Source organism: Malaclemys terrapin, chromosome 25, assembly GCF_027887155.1.
Source record: "Malaclemys terrapin pileata isolate rMalTer1 chromosome 25, rMalTer1.hap1, whole genome shotgun sequence".
NCBI lineage: Eukaryota > Metazoa > Chordata > Testudines > Emydidae > Malaclemys > Malaclemys terrapin.
Window position 1 is genome coordinate 3,803,429 of NC_071529.1, and position 24,279 is coordinate 3,827,707.

Sequence of the window (24,279 nt, forward strand, 5' to 3'; positions counted from 1 at the left end):
CAAGCATTCAATAGCTTTCAAAAATACAGAAGCAAACTAATACATTTAACAAAAGATATGCTAACCAATCTCAAACCAAACTAGCTAAAAAGTAACTTTAAAAAAAAAAAATACATTTCAGAACCTCGTGATACCCTCTTTAAAAGTATTAAACCAAGGGTATAAGAACAATACTCATTATTTCAGCTGCTTTGCAGCTTTTTAAGATTCAGATTGTGTAAATGTAATGTTTTGATTACACTTAAATATTTTAAAACAGAGATATAATTTTTTTAAAGAATATGCACAAATGATTTGAACAAGTTTTACCTTCACTACATTGCATGGTTTCACAATGGCAGTTTTATAATATCACTAATTTAGGAGAATCTGGTGCATTTCCTTTCATAAATTTAGATTCTAAAATTTCAAATTCATAAATATGTCAATATTTTAAATATTTAATTTTTACATTAATACTGGGTATGTTTAGCATTGCTTTCCTCCTGTTTCCAGGTATTAGTTTGATAAGGAAAACATTTTTACATCACAATCAAAACTTGTCTGTTACTAGACTGCAGCCTATGGTGGGTTACAGTCACAGATTCATTATTTGAAAACATGTTTACTAAGGCAAACCTAAAAGAAACTTATCACTTAGAAGAATTTCACACTGTGCTTACCTGCACTGCAGAGTGGCAGTTAAAATCATCACATTACTTAAACTAACAAATCTGACAAGTTAATGTATTGCTGAAGCTGCTAATATAACCTGTTAGTTCAGTGGGTTAGTCTGGTTGTTAGTCTCCAATTAGTTAGAAATTGGACCTTTTTTTTTTTTTTTTTTTTTTTTTTGGAGAAGCTGAACTTGCTTCATTCAGGTATTAACTTTAAATTTGGAAGAAAATCAATTAATTTGTCAAGCTTTAAGAGTTCATTTAAAATACTCACAGTACACTGTGTCTTGCCAAACCCACACTGCAAATTTTACTCTTGTATGGGTTAACATTTCATTAGTGTTTGTTTGTTTGTTTCACCTCTCTGATTCAAGAGGTTGCTGCTGTTCATATTTTCACATGCTTTATCTTCAGACTGTACCATCTCCTGAAAAGCTTTCTCCACATCTACTTGTCCAGCTATAGTGGTAGTTTTTGGTAAGGTCATCTGAAGTGCACACCAAAGGGTAGTACGTGCTTTGCGTGTTGCTACACTCATCTCTTTAATTGCCAAAGCGAGGGCAAAAACATCTGTGGAGAAGAAAAGGGTATTACACGTCCACTAAATATTGTTAATATTAAGACACCATTTGAGAAATTGGTTTCAGAGTAGCAGCCGTGTTAGTCTGTATCCGCAAAAAGAACAGGAGTACTAAGGTGCCACGAGTACTCCTGTTCTTTTTTCATTTGAGAAATGTTTGTCACTGAGATTAGATAAACTCCTGAAGAACACTCAGAACCCTGTATTGCTGCCCTATGAGGATGGGTGGGACTCCCTTTTGAGTCTATCAATATAGCACCTTAAATCAGAAAGTGGGAGTGGCACAAATGATTTTAGGCACTTAGACCCAGATCCTCCAAGGTACTTTGGCACCTAACTCCTGATGCCTAAATACCTTTGAAACTGGGCCTCTGATACTAGAGTGATGAGTTCAATATAGAAACCTCTTGCTTAGCACATGAACTCGCTACTTATATCTACCTCCTGGCTAACCTCTTATAAATTGGTTAATTACATTTACCTACTGTTCAAAAATTTTACTCTACATTCCTAGCTAAAAGGGATCAGTTTAAACCATAGAAAAATTCTGCCATTTTTCCTGAGTCAAAAGCTCAGTCTCACAATAAAAATGAAAAAGTTAAAAAAAAAAAAAAACCACTATTTCCTATTATTATGGAATTATGATAGATTTAGACTTATTCTGCTACAATAGGAGACTGCAGAAGGACATTTATACCTCTGTCATCTTGGCATCTCGGAGCTCCTTGCCTTTGCCGATTTGAAGCATTTATAATTTCATCCTTTCTACGTGACTGCACTATATGAATTACCTCCAGATGTTTATCAAGAGCAGTGGAGATATTAGCATGAAGGGGAGAACTGCGAAGACGTTCCATTTTTCCAAGTAAAGTCACCACCTAATGAACATTTTATATCTGTTATTGATCATGTTGTCTTCATCTAGACTTAAGTGAAAATTAAACTGAAGTAGAAAATGTTATGCTTTTGAAAATAGGTAAAATCCTTACCTGTAATTTTATCTTCTCCAAACAAGAAGCCAAACAGTGCTTGGTTTGGGGATAGTAAAACAAAACAAACAAAAAAACCCAGTACTGATGGGCTTTTCAGCCAAGATTTCCAAAATTAACTAGTGATTTTGGGTGCCTCAATGTTTGGGTACACACATTGGGAAACCTTTAAAAAGGGACTGATTTTCAGAAAGTGGGTGCTCACCACTTTCCGAAAGTCAGCCCCTTATACTGAGTCTCAATCAGGCACCCAAAATTACCAGTCACTTTTGAAAATCTTAGCCTTTGCCTTCATTCCACACTTTGGAGTAGACACAAGCTGAATGCCAGCTCCTCCTGTTAAGCACACTTGTTAAGCTTCCCTGAGAACTTACTGCTATAGCTGAGAAGACATACTTTAGGACTAAGAACCACGTTAGTAAAGCGTCAAGGCTGAAATTTGTTTAAAAACAATTTAAATGCTTTGCTAAAAGCAACGGTTGAGATTTTTAGGACAGTGTGGACTACTTAGCAATATTTCTTCCATTAGTAATTGAAGAGGTAAGTGTGCTAAAACCCCTGTACAGTTTTTGAAAATCTCAAACATCTCTCCCGGGTCCACCTTTGAAATGTGGAACAAAGCTGGAAAAATCCCTCTGCTGTGGAAGAAGCTCCTTATCACATTTCGATTTATAGAGTTTTACAAAACTGTCAGTTACTCTTTGTGTTTTCCATCACAGATGAGCAAGTCTGAGAGTAAATAGCATTCTCCTTAAAAAAAAAAAAAAAAAAAGCGCCAATACCCTTCCTTTATTATTTCAATTTTGGTACCACCTATTACATGTTAAGTATTTTCCAAACACAGGAGTCCTGGTCCCTACCGCAAAAAAGCTCAATCTAAAAAAACAAGAACACATAATCGTAAGGGAGTGGGGGAAACATGCATCTTATTAGTTAATTTAAAAAAAAAAAAAAAAAAAAAAAAAAAACGACAAACCATTGCCTGCAGTCCTTCCAACCAGTCACTATCAATTATACACTGCTTGCCCTCAATTCTCAGCTATGTTCAATCCAGAGGCGCCAGAACAGCGAGGGCCAGGGTCCCCTCACTTTTTACTTGCCATAAGGACGAGCGATGTGGGATCTCAGGGGAAGAGGCAGTGTGAGGGCTCGGGGAGAAGTTGCAGGGCCTCGAGGCGGCGCAAGGGTGGTGAGGCCACAGTTCGGGCACCGGTGGCCCCCCATTGTTAGGAAGCTTCCGATGCCCCTGGTTCAATCCCTGTCCACTCACCAGCCGCAGTACATCTGCCTATCCCTTCAGCATCTATTATTCTTATTCAATGATTTTTCAGCCCCTCAACCCTCTACAAATGTTCTTATCCCTTATTCCATCACAACCACTGTATTTTAAATCGTCGATCACACAAATATGAAACCTGTAAGCATCACGCAGTTTGTTATTTTAAGTATTTGAGCTTATTTTCTAATGACTTTCTGCAGTTCAAAACAAGAAGTGAACCTGCTAAACGAAACATGAGCAACCCAACCAGACTGTAGGATGGCTGACTTCTACTTATTGATCCTGGTGTCCTAGCAAAGTCCCAAGCTAGGCATTTACATGCGGTCCACCTATACTTCTCCTCTATTTAATTCCCTTCATATCCCAAATTGTTGGGCAGTTGGGCTGTAAATCTGTCTATAAATAGATGCATCATGTTCCACCCCACTGGAAACTACAGTGTTATGTCAAGTGAATTGAGTTGTACTATTCTAAACAACTCTGGGGTATGAAACTGTAAAATGGTGATAGCATACTTCAAAATCAGTTTTACTTCTTGAAATAAAGAAAAGGAGAACATTTGGCTATGGCAGTTATCTAGTCCATTAACATTTTCTGATAATCCCATTACACAACAGAAGTAAAAATAGTAAACACAGTACTAAGTTTCATTAGCAGAATAAAGTATGAAAAAAGGGTGATACCATTCCAGTAGGATTCAGACTTAAATTGGAATGCTGTGTGCTACACTGGCCGTCTTTGGGAAAGGATGTAGTACAAGACAATGATACCAAACCTGAAGAATCTAAGTTATGCTAGATATTAAAGGATTTGGGCTTTTTTGTAATGATGAATCTAAAGAGACCTAAAATTATGAAAGGTATTCATATAGGTGACAGAACTTACAGTGGTAGGCGGGCGATGGGAGAGTCAAAAACTAGGACATAAATTAAGCCTACCTTCCTCACATTTATGTTAAGGAACTGGGGGAGAACACCTTCACACAAAGGGTAAATAAAATCAGTTGCTAGGGACGGTGGGAACCATTCTACAGTAATAATTCAAAGGGACAGGAGAACAGCAGTGTTGCCGCTTCTTAAGTTTATATGTTTATGAGTTCTGTAGTTTGAGTTCATTTCAAGATATCCTTTCTAACTTTACTTAATTGTAAAGAATACATGTTTCATGAGGACTTCCACTCAGGGCCGGCTTTAGGCCAATTCCACCAATTCCCCCGAATCGGGCCCCGTGCCCAGTGGCAGGGCCACCGGGGTGGGGGCAAGTGGCCGAGAATCCCTTCCCTGGCTAGAGGCTCCTTTTTAATTTTTACTCACCCGGCAGCGCTCTGGGTCTTCGGCGGCACTTCAGCGGCAGGTCCTTCACTCGCTCTGGGTCTTCGGCAGCAGGTCTTTCAGTGCCACCAAAGACCGGGAGCGAGTGAAGGACAAACCGCCGAAGACTACGAGTGCCGCCCGGTGAGTACAAGCCCCACATGTTTTTTTACGTTTTTTTTTTTTTTTTTTTTTTTTCCCAGTCATCCCTGCCGGGGCCCCGTCAAAACTGTTCGAATCGGGCCCCGCACTTCCTAAAGCCGGCTCTGCTTCCACTTATGACAAGTATATAAGTAATCTAAATGGCATAAAATTATGTATTACTAGTCAACTCACTCTGGCTTGTTCACGTAGCTGATCCACAATTAAGCGATCAACTCTTGATGGGTTTGATGTCAACCTTGGAATTGGAGTGTTGTTAGTACTGGAAACCTTTTTCCCTGGGTAGTTCTTGGCAAGAGCAGATTCAGTCTGAGAAAAAATATGACTTAGTTTTCTTGTGATATTAATGAAGTGTGTTGTCTAATTATTCTTATAGTGAACAATAATAAACTATCAGATTGTAAGAGTGGTATCTTTCCCCCAGGAAGCTTTTCTCCTAAAAATTCTTAAAAAAAAAAAAAAAAAAAAAAAAAAAAAGTAGGGGCTGAAATGCATATAGTTGTAGAAATCATGTGGCTTGAAAACTCCTAGTTTGGGCTAGCATTCAGTCTGGTCATTGAGCAGACACTTAACACCAGATCACTAGCTCCCAAAGTGGATTTGGCAATCCTCTGTCATTTAAAAAGACTAAGCTGCCCATCCACTTCAAAGGAGCTTCTAGAATGACTGTATTTAAACTAAGTATTTAGGGCTAGTTCCACAAAGAGGACTCAGGATTGCAATCTCTAACATTTAGGTGCCTAGTTGCCTAGCTCTGAGATAGACACCTGGGCTCCCTGAACAATGTATAGGGAATTAAATCCCTAAGATTGACTCATAGAATATCAGGGTTGGAAGGGACCTCAGGAGGTCATCTAGTCCAATCCCCTGCTCAAAGCAGGACCAATCCCCAGACAGATTTTTGCTCCACATCCCTAAATGGCCCCCTCAAGGATTGAACTCAAACCCTGGGTTTAGCAGGCCAATGCTCAAACCACTGAGCTATCCCTCCCTTTGTTCCGTCATCTACTACCACTGAAAGCAGACTAGATCCATCCTCTTCGGAATCGCCGTTCAGGTAGTTGAAAGCAGCTATCAAATCCCCCCTCATTCTTCTCTTCTGCAGATTGAATAATCCGGTTCCCTCAGCCTCTCCTCATAAATCATGTGCTCCAACCCTCTAATCATTTTTGTTGCCCTCTGCTGGACTCTTTCCAATTTTTCCACACCTTTCTTGTAGTGTGGGGCCCAAACCTGGACACAGTACTCCAGATGAGGCCTCACCAATGCCGAATAGAGGGGAATGATCACGTCCCTCGATCTGCTGGCAATGCTCCTACTTATACAGCTCAAAATGCCGTTAGCCTTCTTGGCAACAAGGGCACACTGTTGACTCGTATCCAGCTTCTCATCCATGGTAACCTCTAGGTCCTTTTCTGCAGAACTGCTGCCTAGCCACTCGGTCCCTAGTCTGCACTTTTCCTTGTTGAACCTCATCAGATTTCTTTTGGCCCAATCCCCTAATTTGTCTAGGTCCCCCTGTATCCTATCCCTACTCTTCAGCATATCTACCACTCCTCCCAATTTAGTTTAATTTGGGATTCACAGAAGCCAGCAAGCTGATCGGCGAGCTGCCTAAGCTAGCCAGCAGGAAATGCCAAGGAGAGAGGTGGGGGCCTTGGCTTCCCTCAAAGGGAGTTAGGTACCTAATTCTAGTGTGGTACCTAATGCTCTCCTGAGTTAGACGCCTAAGATAGGTCAGCCCTTTCTCCCAAAGAGAGTGAGGAGAAGGTGATTGTTGTCATGCCCCATTTTATAGTCTAATAGTTAGGGCACTCCTCCAGAATGTTGGAAACCCAGCTTCAAGTACCCACTCTGCCTAATTCCAAAATCTGAACTTGAACCCAGGTCTCCCACCTCCTAGGTGAGAGTGCCCTGACCACCAGACTATAGGCTATTCTGAGGTAGGCCCTCTCAATCTCTCCCTTTAAAACTGTTCCACGTTGTATAAAATACTTAAATATTCATAGGAGCAGGGACTGGAATCTGGATCTCCCAGGTGACCGCCCTGAACACTGGGCTGTAGAGACAGTGAGTCATTCTCTGTCTCAATATTTAAGTGCCGGGGAACTTTACTGGCAGAAATGTAGGCACCTACATGGTGAGGCAGCAACTGAGCTGGGTTTTGAGGATCTAAACTTTGGACTTAGATGTCAAAATCCCTTTGTGGATCTAGCTCTCGCTGTAAAATTTGTATCCTCAAACTATGAGCACTGGACACCAGTTTTGCCAACAGTATGCATCACAGTATCAAGAACCCATTTTCATAACTGCACTTGCTTTTGATAGAATGGATATGGCTGATTCATGTATATTTTAATATTGATTAAATTAATTTCCAGACAAAAATAACTACTTCAAGATAGAGCTAAGGTTAGAGTACATATCAGTAATTTCAGATAAAATACATTACAGGGATGTTGCAATTATCTCCAAATCAAGTGTTTTTAAACAAAGAAATTCAAGAAGTATGGTTAAACTTATAAGAAACCTAAAATTAAGGTACAAAAGTGCAGAATTAGAGCACTTTCTTAACTCTTCTTTGTAGAGGTACCATGAAATACTTGTAAGATTAAGGGATTTTAATGTTTGTGGTCCCAGATTAAATTAATGGTGTCACGATAGGACAGAGTAACTGCATTTCCTGTTTGGATTTTTTAAAGTTTAAACCTTGCCTCAAATTTCCTGGGTTAACAATGGTTGGTTTCTGGATAACAACATCCCTGCAATGTACTTTATCTAGAATTAATTGTATGTATTCTCAATCTTAATTCCATTTTAACAATTTTTGTCTGGAATTTCCTTATTTTTTACTTCAAAATTTCATATATGAATATTAAACAAAACACTCAGGGAGAACATTACCATGTGATATTTTAATGATTTGAAAATATGAAATTTTTCGAACCAAGTTGTTGTTGTTTTTAACTTTTATGACCAGATTCACCAATACACTGTGGCCATTTTATGCCGCTCTGGAGCAGCACAATGCAGCCAGAGCATACTGGCCAGATAAGCTAGGTTTACAATTGCTTTGTTTCACCAAATTCTCCCTATCTCTTGAGCCTCACTATACTGCTCTGCAGACACACAAACTTAGTTTCCCTCTTCCTCCTGCACTTTCAGCATTCCCCCTCTGCACAGACACACTGCTCCCTCTGTCTGTTTCTCTCCCTCTCACATACATACATACATACACACACACACACACACACACAAGTTCCTCCTCCCTCCTGCCCTTTAGCAAAACTGGTGCAACAATGAGATTTTGAAAATAAATATTTGGGATTAATGGTAATTTTAATCAATATTTTTCGTAAGAGTTTCTCTTTCAGTAGAGACTGGAGTTTCCTTACAAAAACTCAGGAAGAACTGCTCTTTCAACAGGGCCAGAGGCCCATTGTTTCCCATTAGCTAAACTTCCCTAATGGAAGGCTCCCTATGGTGTCAGATGGTGAAGATCAACAAGTTTAACTGAGAAAGTTTCATATTTTCTAGGGACAGCCTGTGGCTTCAATCCCACTGAGAACAACTGGAAATGGCAGCCATTATGGGTATGTCGACACAGCATTTTGGAGCATGCAAGAGTGAGTCTCCCAGCCCAGCTCGACAGGTTCAGGCTACAGGGGCTTGCATTAGCACTCTAAATATAGCTGTGTAGACAGCACTTTTAAGTTATGGCTCAGGCTGGCGCTCTGGCTCTGAAGCCCAGCCCCCTGCTGAGGCTGGGCTTCAGAGCCTGAGCTCCAGACTGAGCCATAACTTCAAAGCACTGTCTGCACGGCTAAATGCTGTGTAGGCATACCCTTAGAAAGAAGGCAGATCTTTACGGACTTCTCTGTAGAAGAACGTTATTCTTCAGCCTTTGCTAAAGGGCAAAATTTCATTTATGAAAAATGACAAAAAATTACTTGTAATTCTAAATAAGTCCTCAAATACAGCTTGTGCCCAAGATTCCAGTGAGTTTAACTGTAAGAGAAGTTTGAAGAGTCTGCTATTCCATTATAAAGATCGTTAGGGGTTAAAAAAAGTTTGACACCGGTTGTTAAATTTCTTAAAGGATCAATTTTAAAATTAACTCCTAAACGAATTAATGGAAATACTTGTAAATTCTCTGGAAATTCACTGTACACTCAAACAGTAAAAGCTGCAGTTTTGGTGAAGATATATATGAAAAATATAATGTAAGAGAAGTTGAACCGCTGCTTTAGGTGCAAAACTCAATTAAAGTTTAACTGTGAAGCTGCAGGCAATGCACATAATCACAGATATTAAGATTTAACTTTGTATTTCCTGTTTTCAGTCCACTTTGCAGAAAAAGCTAATTTCCTCCCTAAACCCCCATTTTAGGACTTCATCACTTTCAAACCTTAACACAGTAAGAACCGTCTAGATTTAAATTTGCTATCTACAGAACATAGAGATTGTCATGTCATAGTATAATGGAACTCTTTTGTATAAATAACTCTGGTTATTACCTTTTTTCTTTCCTTTTCCAATGCTCTCCATTGTTCATAACATTCTTCCAGTCTAATATGAAGTTCACTGGCAGGCCCACTACGAGTTTTAATTGGTCTTTGAAAGCCAAATGTTGGTACAAAACCAGAGAAAGAACCATCACCATACACCATTTCATTAAAATAAGGATATAAATTACTTAAATCATCATAAGAAAACAAATCATAGGAATCCATCGGGGGAACAACTGAATGGCCAAATGGATGAGTGGATCGCAAGGGAAACCCATTAGAACCAAGTTGCTGAAAGTTATGATTGCGTCTTAAATCTCCCATCATATAATTGTTTGAAAAGCAGGAAGCCTGTGTGCGATTTACACGGCTATTGACAATATTGCTGTCTCCACTTCCCTGTCTGTGGCTATTAAAGTGACCATGAGACTCCAACAGATCCTGGTATGTGTTCTGTGGCAATCCATCTAGATGTTTTTGTCCTTCCTCAGGATCATAATGTCCACTTTGTGGCTTAGCTTGGAAGTTGTGTTTGTTCAAATTTTCAGTGATCCCATATTGTTGAGCTGAATAGTTCTCACAAAAACCATTTGACTGCTTAATTTTTTTATCAGTAACTGATTCAAAGAGACTCTCTTCTCCAGTCTTAGTTAGTCCTTCCATAAGATTAGCAGGCTGAATTCGTTCTGCAGTATTATAACTGAAATCAAAACTAGAAAATGCTGAAGGATTTTCTTGGCAGAATTTCTGAAACAAGTTACCATTTAAAGTTAAATTTGAAGATGACAATTGAGAAAAATCATTAGAATTATTGGAACCTTTTGGAGTAGCAGACAGATGGTTACTCAACTTCATCAAGGTGCTTGGATTCTGGTACAGGACAGAAGTATTGTTTTTAGTTTGAATATTCATCCAAGTTGGCCTTACACTAGTGCCTGCTGACGTGGTTGCTGAGTTTGATAATAAGGTAAGTGATTTAAAATATTCAGAATTCTGGGAATCAGATTTGGAAAAGAGTTGTTTTTCGGTGGCATTTGCAAAATCACTACTTCCTGGACAAGCTGCATGAGATTTTAGTCCATACTCAGATTTTAAACCAAAGTCAGTGGTAAATGATTGTTCATTTCCAAACTGCTTTTCTGACAAGAGTCCTGTAGTTTTAGAAAAAGTAAAGTTCTGCTGATCTGGAATTGTATCTTCAATTTTTTTCTGAATTGCTGGTTTAACTTGAAATAATTTAGTGTAGGTATCTGTATCCACAGCTGGTGCTTCAGGTATTCCATTTGTTAACGTTTTACTATCTTGGACACTGAAGTTTGTACTTTTATTATGCTTTGCTTTACTGGGATGAGAATATTCTGGGTATCTACAATAATCTGCATTTTCACTGTATCTGTTAAGTTGTGGAATAAACATTTCTGCCCGCTTTTGGTGTAACTGCACTTCAGGCCCTTTGGCACACACTTTATCTCTTCCATATGAATAAGTATCTGCTCCTGATTCTTTTATTACTTCTGAAAAACCCGTTTGTGGTATAAAAGAGTTTTTGATATATGAATAGCTTTGTAAGGGAGGTGTTTTAGCATTCTCATTGGTCTGCATGTTGTAACAGCTGGCATGATCATTCCTAGAAGGGTACAACCATTGCTCTTCCAGGTCCATACTAGTAAACCCATGATAAAGTTCATCTATTTTCTGTTGTGATGCTAGATTGCCACTGTGCAAGCATGGTTTTTCAGCAGCAGATATGGATTCACCAGTATAAAAAACCTGTTGAGAGACAGCTGCAACTACAGGCCTTTTTGATTCCGACAACAGGTCATGGTGGTCTGCAAATCTAGTTGTGTTCACAGGCCATACTGACTTTAAATTTGAGGAGCAGGTCCTAGAAGAGGTAAACAAGCATGTATTTACAGTTCTGTCCTTGGTATTCCTCCCAGGGAGCAGAGGAAAGAGAGAGATCATCTCTCTTCTTCCCTTAGATCCCCCACCATTTCCCCTGTATTTTATACATTCCATATCCCAATATACTATCATGACCATCATCTTTCTTTTATCATCTACTCAACATTCCCTTTAAACTGAAGGGCTGCTTCCAACTGGTGCACAATTCCATCAAAGGGCTAGGTTGTGTCTATGCAGCAATATATACATATATCACACTGGAGAAAGATTTGCCATCTGACACTGCTCAAATGGAAATATAGCACTCACAGATCCTGATACTCCATGACCATTGTATTTATTTTAACTTGCAAAATAACTCCCAAACCACCACCATACCCCCAAATCCACCTTTTGGTACTCAGATCATAAGGCTTCTCTGTACTATCTTGATTACATCTTCAGGAGTGCTTGTGCTTTACATTATCTCACTGTCTCCTGCAGGCAAATCAAACCACTGAGCATAAATGAAGGAGTATGAATGTGCCAGCCCACTAACTTTGGCTGCTTATGTGGAGTAACACAGAGAAAAAAAATGAAGGACTTATCAGTAAAGTAATAAGCAGACTGTAAAGATTAGAATTACACCTAAAAATCATTAAACCATGTAGAAAGACCACAAAATTGACACTGAAAAGAGAGCTCCATTTCTAATTGTATTTTATGTAAATTCTTCACTTGGAGGTCTTTTAACCAAACATCATTGAGCTAGATGCAGGAATCACTGGGTAAAATTCTTTGGCCTCTGTTATGCAGATCAGAGAGGAAGGATGGTGCAGTGGTTCAGATGCTAGTCTAGGACTCTGGAGATCTGTGTTCAATTTCCTGCTCAACCACAGATGTCCTATGTGCCCTTTGGCAAGTCATTGAGTCTCACTGAGCCTCAGTTCCCCCATCTGTAACATGGGAATAATATGTCGTTCACAGCAGTTCGCCAAGGATAAATACTTTAAAGATTGTGAGGCGCTCAAATGGGGGCCTTAGACAGACTAGATGATCATAATGGTCTCTTCTAACCTTATTCTATCTATGAAGCATTAATTGGAAAGCTAGGTAATTACCAAATTCTGCATAGGTAGTACTAAAAGGAATATTTTATGCTCTACAGTTTGCATGTAGGATTTTTCCCCATCTTTTCAAATATTAATGAAATTTATTGAAAAAGCAAAATAAAAAATTATACTTGCTTGTTTTGAGCATTTCATTTAACTGAAAAAAAAAAAAAATTCTAACCTTGAATTTAAATCAATTCTGGTGTAGGAAATTAGCACAAGGCTGCAGGATTCAATGGGACATGGTTATAATATTTGCATAAGACATTTCCAGAATGCCATGAAGAGGAATTGGTATTTACAGCACTTGCTACAAAGAAAGTGAAAATCTAAAAGGAGTATTTGAATAGCTGGTCAAAAATGAGTATCGCTTTTAGTAAGCTCACCCATCTTTTAGTAGGGTTTGAAATGGGTTGCAGAAGTTGCAAGCTTCCCTCCGGGACCAGTAAATGCAGAAATGGCTACTGAAACAAGCAAACTGAAAAAGAAAGGGAAACGCTTCTGCAAGGGGAGGGGGAAGATTAGTAGTCCATGTACAGCAATATACTAACCCCTCAGCAAAATATGGCTGTGATTTATCTTGTTCTTCCAAGATGTTAGATACAAGTCCATATAAGTCTGTTTCACTGCCGTAATCATTTCTCTCAGTTTGAATCCTGAAAAAAAAAAAAAAAAAAATCATAAACATTTGGATAATTACCTCCTTTGAATTCTCTCTTTAAAAGGCTCAGTGAAAATCTCAAATATGGCCACCAGAGACTACTCATTTTACAGTCTTTATGTTCCTTTATTCTAAAATTGGTTTGTAAATCAAATGAATCTATCTTGTGTAGAGCAAAAATAGGGTGTACTGACATAGGGCCTGCTCCTGAAACTTGCTGAACACCTTCAACTCAATGACTTCAACGGAATTGAGGTTACTCAACACTTTACAATATTGGGCTCAGTGTGCAAAAACAAACTGTCCTACATTAAAAAAAAACAAAGAGGTCTATCGATATCGGTCTTTTTTTTTTTTTTACAATTACAAACAGTTGCGTGTGTAAAAGTACTTTTTGCCAATACAGTCTCTCAGCTCAGATCTAGGTATTCAGGCACCCCATGCTTTGTATTGTATTAATTTAGATACCTAAAGGAAAGGCTCCTCAGAAGCCAGCAAGCTAAGCAGGGAGACACCTAAGATAGCCAGGAGTGAAATGCCAAGGAGAGGGACAGGGAGAGAAGAGGGGCTTAGGCACTGAACTGGTGCGCATGGCTGATAAGTGGATGGAGGCATCAACCTCTGGCTTGAGACCCTCAACTGTGAACAGACTTCTGGATTTAGGCAGCTAAGCAAGGTCAGCTGCTTAGGTAGCCCATGCCCTAGCAGTCGTGGGTAGAGCCCCTCTTTGGGGAGGCTAGCCCCCGGCTCTGCCCCCTTCCCCCCAACCCTACTGCAGCCGGAGTCCCGAGACACCCCACTTCAGCCAGAGGAGCACTGGGCCAGCTGGAGCCCTGAGCCTCCTGCCTCCCACCCCCAGCTGCACCGTGCCTCCCCAGACCCCAAACTGCCCCGTGGGAAAAGCTCGTTTCTTCTCTCTTCCGGAAGAAGACCCTGAGTATTTGATATGCGCCATGCAGGTTCCAGGGGAGCTGAGGAGGTGTGTGTGTTACTCAGCTTCCCGGGTTTATCAACAATCTCCCTAGAGTCCAGGGAGATTACTGATGAACCCAGGACACTGAATAGCAGATACCACCTCCTCAGTTGCCCTGGAACCTGCATGGAGCATAATAATAAGCAAAAACTCCCTCCCCGCCCAACCTGCAACCAGCATCCTGCCCTGGCCTATTATACCCACCGCCTATGCTAGCAGTTGAAACAACATATCTCTCTCTCTCCCTCCTCCACCTCCTGCTCACACCTGATACCTCTTACACTTGCCCTATGTACTGTGCTGCTCACCCCCCTAATGGCCCTCTTGCTAGAATGTCTGACAGGTATCAGAACTTAGAACTATTCAAAGTAGAGCCCTGCAACCTGATGGGACCTGATTACAAGTTGGGTAGGAAAACAACTGGACCCTCTCAGACTTGGGTCAGCTCTCTTCCTTAAGCCCGTGGGGTTGTCGTGGAGGCAGCTGTGTACACCAGTCATGCTGGTTGCCACCATCTCGCTGAGGTGTGTATATTTGCTGTGAATTGTGCTGAGCTGAGGAGTCCCAGTGCCTCTCACTCCACTACACGCAGGTATGGCAAGGTGGAAGTAGCTGGCAGGGCACACAGACAGCTCTCACTCAGCAGCACACACGTGCAACAAGGCAGCAGGGCACACAGCCAATGCTGACCTATGGGCAGGAGGCAGCGGAACTGACTAGGGTCTGGGTCAGGTCCAAAAATGACTCGACACTCTTGGGCTGGGTTCTCAAATTGGGCCTGAGCAGACCTCTAGTTCAGAGCAGGCCTACAGAATCTGGCTCCACTGGTGGACAGGTAATCCCCTGCCTAGTTAGGGCTTCGACTTGAGCTAGGGCTCCGAGTTGCTTATTAACTGAGGGGTGGTGTCAGGGCTTAGACAGCTTTGACAATGCCACTTTGCAAAAATTTAGATGCCTACAGGATTAGATGGCATCTGAATGGTGGACTTAGTGCCTAAAGAGGCCAATATGCACCTTGTTCTGGGCCTAAGTTCCTAAGGGCCACATTTTCACAGATATTTAGGTGCCCAAAGATGCAGTAATGGAAATTTGTAATGGAAATTTCCCCATTACATGCATCTGACGAAGTGGGTATACCTGCCTCTGGAAATTTCCCTTACATGCGTCTGACAAAGTGGATATTCACCCACGAAAGCTTATGCTCCGATACATCTGTTAGTCTATAAGGTGCCACAGGACTCTTTGTTGCTAAATTACTCAAAGAAATCTTGTGAAATGCTAATGAAGCACTGTAACTGGAAATGCTAATTACAAAGCAAGTGGCCATTGTGTGAGTAAAAACACTTATCAGATTGTTGTCTGGAGAAGAAGCTATAAGTACTGATTCAAAGGAAGATCCTTCAATTCTGGACTGTTTGGATTCTAAGAGGGCAGAATAACTGAACATGAAGATGGAGATCCCCAGAGTTATTTTGGGTAGCCCTGAAAAGATTTTTGGGAAACTGGCAGATTACTACATCTATGCTATCATTTTGGATTTACAAACGTTGACTCACGTGTTATTATATATTACAGGGGTAGGCAACCTATGGCACGCGTGCCAAAGGCGGCAAGCGAGCTGATTTTCAGTGGCACTCACACTGCCTGGGTCCTGGCCACTGGTCCGGGGGGCTCTGCATTTTAATTTAATTTTAAATGAAGCTTAAACATTTTAAAACCTTATTTACTTTACATACAACAATAGTTTAGTTATATATTATAGACTTATAGAAAGAGACCTTCTAAAAACATTCAAAGTATTACTGGCACGCGAAACCTTAGTTAGAGTGAATAAATGAAGACTCGGCACCCCACTTCTGAAAGGTTGCCGACCCCTGATATATTATCTGCTTTAACTTCTCAATAATTCATTCTTTTTTCTTAGCTAATAAACCAATAGTTAGTTTACTATAGAATTGGCTGGCAGTGTTGTCTTTGGTGTAAGATCTGGAGTATCAATGGATCTGGGTGTAAGTGACTCGTGCTTTGCGACTGGGAGAAACGTGATGTGGTATGATTTTTGGTTTATGTAACTATCACCACTAAATTCAGTTTGTCTGGATGACAAGAAAGGCTGGAGAGTCTAAGGGGACTATCAGTGACTCCATGGTAAGACTAGTATAGTGATCCAGTTCACATTTTTTACTGACTTGGTGAAATATAATAGACTATACCACCAGTTTGGGGTGTCTGCTCTTGTTTTCTGACAGGCTGCCCTGAGATAGGCACTCACAGTAGTGAGCCACTCCAGACAGCGTGACAAGGTCCCTTCGAAAGTTTTACCCTAAATCAGACAAAAAATATTCCCTTTAAGAAGTAGATGCTCATTCTTCTAGGATGACTTATTAAAATAACATACCTGTTCTTTACACTAATCTGAGAAACAGCAGATTGTTTAATATCATCTCCATATGTAGACCATGGTGCATATAAGAGAGAAGAGTCAACAGAAGTTGAATATTCTGACGACGTAGAAAGTGAAGAACTGTATGTTTGATTTAGGTCTATATTGTCTTCATTCTGTATTTTAAATGCAATAAAATAACAGATTAATATAAAACATATAAACTTGTAATTTATTTCACTGTACAATGCTGTAACTGGGTTCATGCTTGGGGGGCAAGGGTGAGATTATGAACAGTGAACAGGGCAATTAGTTTATAAAACTGACACGAAGGACAACAACAGGAAATTATTCTATAACAATTAAATGACATTGATCATAGCTCAGCACATTTTCACACAGCAGAGTGAAATTCACTCTTTGCCAGCTCAAAGACTCAGTGTCTTATTATTGGGATTCAATCAATAAGTTATTTACCTGTTTTGCTAATAAATTATACCTGTAAAATTCTCAGTTTTAATAACTAATTCCATATAGTGCTGGACAATGGAATTCGTTTCAGTAAGTTTCAGTTTATGGTTCTCCTACAGTAGGGGGATGCTTCAATGTTCTGGTTGCAAACACTGCAGACAAATCTTTACATTAAAAAAAACAAACATGTTTTCACAGAATTTTCTTAATATATGAAAACAAAAAGGTTTTGTAAAATTTATTTGGATAAACAGGCTACATTTGGGGCCCAAAATACCTGCACATTCCTTTACACTACATATGTTTATAGGTACTATACCAGCTGACCTCACACCTTATCCAATGGTTGGAAGTTGAAGTAGACAAATTCAGACTAGAAATAAGGCATAACTTTTTAATAGTGAGTACTGAGATTCTGAACCAATTTACCAAGGGGTGTGATAGATTCTTCATCACTGAATTTTAAAATCAAGATTGGATGTTTTTCTAAAAAATATACTCGAGGAATTATTTTGGAGTTCTATGGCCTGTAGGAAATCAGACTACAATGGTCCCTTCCGGTCTTGGAATCTATGACTTAAATCTTGAATCTAAGACTCTTTTAGACAACATTATTAAGGGGGGCATGGAACTAACTGAAAGACAAAAGACAGCTGGTGTAAATATTTCCAAAGAATGCAGAGAACTATCTGGAAAAGAAAAAGAACTTCTATTTTAAAAGATTAAGCTACAATAAATCCCCCCAACTTTGAAATCACCTGCTTTTCCAACCACACTATCTTGCTTCACTGCTAAATAAAGAGCAATTTATAATGTCTTCCTCAAGTTCCTCTCTTCCACCACTGTTGGAACCTCATTCTGTTTCCCCTCGGTCTGGATTTTATTCTCTCTCCTCCACCAAAATAGCCCTCATCAATGTTTCTATCTTTTTCTGGTCAAATATCAAGGGCTATACTCTAACCTCACCCTTCCTGACTTGTTTACTGCTTTTGATCACAGCTTCCTCCTTGAGCTCTTTGTTTCCTTTTTTGATTGTCCTCTCTTGTTCTCCTACTTCTCAAACTGTTTCTCCGATATCTCATTTGGTAGGTCCTCCAACACCTAAATCACCATCTGCTAAAAAAACTCCCTGACAAAGCACAGGAACAAATCTGTACAGACACATGCCTAGAACCCCGACCAGGGGTATTCCATTTGCTACCCAAGATCCATAAACCTGGATATCCTGGACACCCCATCATCTCAGGCATTGGCACCCTAACATCAGGCTTGTCTGGTTATGTAGACTCTCTCCTCAGACCCTACGCTACCAGCACTCCCAGCTATCTTCGAGACACCACTGACTTCCTGAGGAAACTACAATCCATCGGTGATCTTCCAGAAAACACCATCCTGGCCACTATGGACGTAGAAGCCCTCTACACCAATATTCCACACAAAGATGGACTACAAGCTATCAGGAACAGTATCCCTGATAATGTCACAGCTAACCTGGTGGCTGAACTTTGTGATTTTGTCCTCACCCACAACTATTTCACATTTGGGGACAATATATACCTTCAAGTCAGCGGCACTGCTATGGGTACCCGCATGGCCCCACAATATGCCAACATTTTTATGGCTGACTTAGAACAACGCTTCCTTAGCTCTCGTCCCCTAACGCCCCTACTCTACTTGCGCTACATTGATGACATCTTCATCATCTGGACCCATGGAAAAGAAGCCCTTGAGGAATTTCACCATGATTTCAATAATTTCCATCCCACCATCAACCTCAGCCTAGATCAATCCACACAAGCGGTCCATTTCCTGGACACTACTGTGCTAATAAGCGATGGTCACATAAATACCACCCTATACCGGAAACCTACTGACCGCTACACTTACCTACATGCCTCCAGCTTCCATCCAGGACACACCACAGGATCCATTGTCTACAGCCAAGCTCTAAGATATAACCGCATTTGCTCCAATCCCTCGGATAGAGACAAGCACCTACAAGAGCTCTATCAAGCATTCTTAAAACTTCAATACCCACCTGCTGAAGTGAAAAAACAGATTGACAGAGCCAGACGAGTACCCAGAAGTCACCTCCTACAAGACAGGCCCAACAAAGAAAATAACAGAACACCACTAGCTGTCACCTTCAGCCCCCAACTAAAACCTCTCCAGCGCATCATCAGAGATCTACAACCTATCCTGAAAGATGATCCTTTACTCTCACAGATCTTGGGAGACAGACCTGTCCTCGCTTACAGACAACCCCCCAACCTAAAGCAAATACTCACCAGCAACCACACATCACTGAACAAAACCACTAACCCAGGAACCTATCCTTGTAACAAACCCCGATGCCAACTCTGTCCACATATCTATTCAAGTGACATCATCATAGGACCTAATCACATCAGCCATACCATCAGGGGCTCGTTCACCTGCACATCTACTAATGTGATATATGCCATCATGTGCCAGCAATGCCCCTCTGCCATGTACATTGGCCAAACCGGACAGTCTCTACGCAAAGGAATTAATGGACACAAATCTGACATCAGGAATCAAAATACTCAAAAACCAGTGGGAGAACACTTTAACCTGTCTGGTCATTCAGTGACAGACCTGCGGGTGGCTATATTACAACAGAAAAACTTCAAAAACAGACTCCAACGAGAGACTGCTGAGCTAGAATTGATATGCAAATTAGACACAATCAACTCCGCTTTGAATAAGGACTGGGAATGGCTGAGCCATTACAAACATTGACTATCTCCCCTTGTAAGTACTCTCACACTGATTATCAAACTGTCTGTACTGGGCTAGCTTGATTATCACTTCAAAAGTTTTTTTTTTTTCCCTCTTAATTAATTGGCCTCTCAGAGTTGGTAAGACAACTCCCACCTGTTTATGCTCTCTGTATGTGTGTATATATATCTCCTCAATATATGTTCCATTCTATATGCATCCGAAGAAGTGGGCTGTAGTCCACGAAAGCTTATGCTCTAATAAATTTGTTAGTCTCTAAGGTGCCACAAGTATTCCTGTTCTTCTTTTTGCGGATACAGACTAACACGGCTGCTACTCTGAAACCTCTCAGTCTTTGGCACCCCAGCCTCTTTTCCCTTTACACTCACTATCTATGTGAACTCTGTATTCAAAATTTCAACTATTATCTTTAAGATGATGACTCAAAGATCTACCTTTACACTCCTGGCCTGTTTCCCTTCAACCAATCCCACATCTTAACATATCTGACATCTCCTTTTGCATGTCTTGCTGTCAGCTTAAACAGTGCCAAGCTGAAATCCTGATTCTTCCTCCAAAATCTTTTTCACTCATAACATTCTCTGCACCTTACCCATCTGTCCGCTTTCCACACAAACATATCTGGGCCCTCTTCCACACTGCCCAGTACATATGGAATGCTCAATCTGAGCTACTTGTATGTCTACTGCACCCTCCTCCTTTTGATTTTTTCCTCAAGACCCACTTTGGCTATGATATATATGAGGAAGCAGCCAACTAATGACAGATTAAGAGGCAGGATAGGGATAATTTATCATTCTCTATTAATAATATTTTTTAAAAATACAAATATATATCAGTTGTATATATGACTATATTTCTTCCTCTACCCTTGTATATCACTTGTTTTCTTAGAGGTAGAGACTATAGACTAAATCCACAAACGTACTTAGGCATTGCAATCCCTATCCCCTAGGCACCTTGGCTCCCCATACAACACATGGTGAGAGTTAGGAGCCTAAGGAAGAAATCCTAGAAGACAGTAAGCTTAACAGAAAGCCACCTAAACTACCCAGGAGTGAAATGCAAAAGAAAGGCTGGGTCTCAAGTCCCTGATATCTGAGGGGTGGGGCCTAACTGCCATTGATCGGGACCTCTAGGCATCTGATTGACAGGCTAGAGTGAGACATCTATTTCCACTCAGGATACTCAACTGTGAACCCTCTTCTGGCGTTAGGCACCTAGGCAGCTCAGCCCATACCCTAGCAGACAAAACACAGACATTTATCATGAAAAACTAGAGCACCACTCTATCATAGCTGATAGCATGGAAATTAGGGCAGTTATGTGGGAGATCTGGGTTCAAGTCCCTACTCTGCCTGATTTGGAGCAGGGACTTGTACCCAGATCATCCACATCTCAGATGAGTGCCCTAACCAGTATCCAAATCAGTCTCACATGGGTGCAATCAATTATTTATAAAGTGGAACAGCTCAACAGAAATTGAGACAGACCCATTCCAAAAAAACCCCATGAGACTGGGGGCTAGGGCACTTACTTATGATGTGGGAGGCCTGGGTTCAACTCCCTCTTCCAAATCTGGCAGAGCAGGGTCTTACAGCTATGTCTCCCACAGCCTCAGTAAGTGCTCTAAACATAAGGCCAGGGGATTCCTAAGCTGATTGCCTTTAGTAACAAGTACCAGGTATTATGCATGCCCTGAGGACACCTACGGGATCAGGCCCCCTTGACAGGACAGGTGGGGAAAATACCTAGTTTGAGAATCCCACCTTAAGGCTGCTGGAGGTTCAGCAAGAGCTCCCTGCAGCTTGTTAGCTACACAGCTGCATCAAAATTTAAGAGGCTGTAAGCTTGCCTATAGGTGGTAACTTACACTGCAATGCAAGCCCAGGGCTAGTGGGACTCGAGCCATCTGACCCATGTTAAGGAACCCTAACCTTGAGTGTCTAAATTGTATTTTAACCCTATGTTAAGACTTTTGTAATCCATGCTTGAACCTAGGGCTCTGGCAACCACATTGCAGCACACAGGCCAGAGAAACCATATCCCAGAGTCCCTAGTGCCCACTCCCCCTGAAATGTGACAACTCTATCCCTAGGACCATGGTGCACTGTGGGAAAACTTTACTATCTCTCCTCTCACCCCCCCCACACCCATGTTATCAGGAAGCAGCTTGCTTTGCAAAAGGCTTGATCAGTTCACTCTCCATTTCAAGCTCAGGAGGCTGACAGTGTACGTGCAGTTTAGTGATCAGAAAAGAATGGGTTGCACTGACCTGAGCTGCTGCCATTTGCAAAGGTGGGGGTCAGGGGGTGGTTTCCATTTTCAACAGTGTGGATTGTACATTGTTGGGATAGAGAGGACTAAGGAAGTTGTCCCATGGAAATATGGGATACTTCCAGCTGACTCCCAGGACCTGAGTCAAGCAGGGCTGCATCTACCCTGCAAAGCAATAGGGCTCCAACCCTGGGTCCTGGCTTAACTTGAGCTTGGACCCTCCAGCTCTAGGCTAGTGTAACTGCAGAGTAGACACATGGTTAGGCTAGAGCGTGGGCTTACATTGCAGTTCAGACATACTCTCAGGTGCCATGGGACTTTAGGTAAATATGGGGTCAGGCAGCAGCTTAGCGGTTCTGAGAAGGTCAGACGTAAGTGCTTAAAGAGACAGTGGGTACCTAAGTACCTCTGTGGATCTAGCCCCATGTTTTCATGTTTGTATAATGCAATGGGGAGCTGCTCTTGACTAGGGTCATTGAGTACTACTGCTATATAAATAAGTAATAATAAATCAAGTTTCTTTTAATCATCACAAATTATAGGTTTAATATATCAGACAACAGAAAAACAGTTAACAGGAAGCTCATTTGTGTTATTCTAAAGCAGTTTTCAAACTGAAATATCTTTTTGGGGGGAATTCTCTTTGTTTTATATATTTTTGACAATTAAGGGAAGGGTAGTGGACTACATCCCTTTCTTTTTGGCAGGGAAAGAAGGGGAATAGAAGAATGAATATAAGCTGAAAATAGCTGTCATCTTCCATTATTGCCACCATAAAGAAAAAACTCCTTCAATTGAGTACCATCCTTTCAAATAAAGGGTTGGTATGAAGCAGACACTCAAACAAAACTAAACTGTTTATACTCTGCTGTCCATGCATTTAACAATAGTTTGGTGTGTTTCTTACTGAAAACAAATGCCTGTAAAATATACATTTATTTAGAAATAAGTAGCTGAACCTGTAATTTGTAGCAATCATAGAATGAGCTGGAGCCTGTCATGATAACACTATTGAATACATCAGTTAGCCTTCCACTGGTTTCTGCGCTACTCCAACAGCGATTGGTGCCTCTGAATGCAACTTTAGGCTATGTATAAAAAGAATGGGGTAGAAAGGCACAATTACACATTAACCCAAGTAAAGATTTTAATTTTACTCTGATGTCAAACTGTTTAACTCTTCTAAATTTGCCTGCAGATTCTGCCCAGGTGGTTTTCAGCAAATCGTTCACCTGACAAGAAGAATAAAACCCTTTTATATACTAATGGTCCAAATTAATCCTTCCCTTAATTTAATGGGTCAGATCCTTGACTAAGTATGAAGACTGCATAGAGGGGCTGGGGGAGAGGGCCCCGATACAAACTGGCTTCTGCACTCCCCCATTCATGGGCCACCTACATGGCAGGCTGTTCACCCACTATAATTTTGAACACCTTGAAAGCTCTAAATTATGCCACTTGCCAAATGCCCCAAGGAGCCTTTTGGGGTTGACTTGGCTGAAGTGGCACCTGGAAATTGCCAGGTGTAAGGAAGCCAGACACTACCCTTTCAACAGCAAAAAGGGGGTGGCATAGGCACCAGTACACCATCTCTGTGCTGCCAGAAGACCCCCTAGTCTGGGTGATCCTCCCATTGCCAATTATATATCAAGCTAGATTTTCAAGACCCGAGCACCCACAGTCTGACCATAAGTCATAATGAGAGTGGTGCGTGGGGACCTCTTTGGTGAAGCAGGCCCAGACCGGCCATAAGTCACTTTGTGTCAGCAGCCGCTCTCCCACAGCTCATTGCCAGGGCTGGGCACAGGGGAGAGAAGGCCTGCAGGCCAGGGAGGATGGCATTTCTGACAGTCAGCTTGGACCCCGTGGGCTAGAGAAGGGGTGGGGCAAGCGAGGGGCTTAGCTACCCAAGCCCACCAAAGGCACCTGGTTACCACCCGCCAACCTGTCTGTGGGAGGGTCGCTATGAGGGGATATCTCACCGCCCAGCCACGGGCACGGAGACCCACTTGGGGCTCTGTCCCTCCAGCCCCACATGCCTACACCTAGGACCCCCCCTCCCGAGGCTCAGCTCCCCCCCATGCCCCGCCCTACCTCATCCATTCCCTGACTCCTTCCTCCCCCCCCCACTCGTCCCCCTCACCTCCATGGGCGCCGAAGGGTCGGAGCCCCGACTACAATACCACTCAGGGAAAGCAGGGGCGGCTGAGCAGCGGGATCCCCCCCATGCCCGGAGCCGCCGCCGCTCCCCTCTGCCGGACTGAGGATGGC

General features: G+C 41.5%; 1 protein-coding gene across 1 annotated transcript; it reads right to left on the minus strand.

The window, feature by feature from the left end:
- Positions 1-789: 789 nt before the first annotated feature.
- On the minus strand, positions 790-24,242 carry MEIOC (meiosis specific with coiled-coil domain). The gene is made up of 8 exons (XM_054014423.1): positions 24,152-24,242; positions 22,968-23,096; positions 16,513-16,673; positions 13,032-13,136; positions 9,494-11,369; positions 5,151-5,285; positions 1,934-2,114; positions 790-1,226 (listed from the first exon to the last, which is right to left on the minus strand). The coding sequence occupies exons 1-8, from the start codon at positions 24,155-24,157 to the stop codon at positions 982-984; spliced, it is 2,838 nt and encodes a 945-aa protein (XP_053870398.1). The 5' UTR covers positions 24,158-24,242; the 3' UTR covers positions 790-981.
- Between the last annotated feature and the right edge of the window lie 37 nt (positions 24,243-24,279).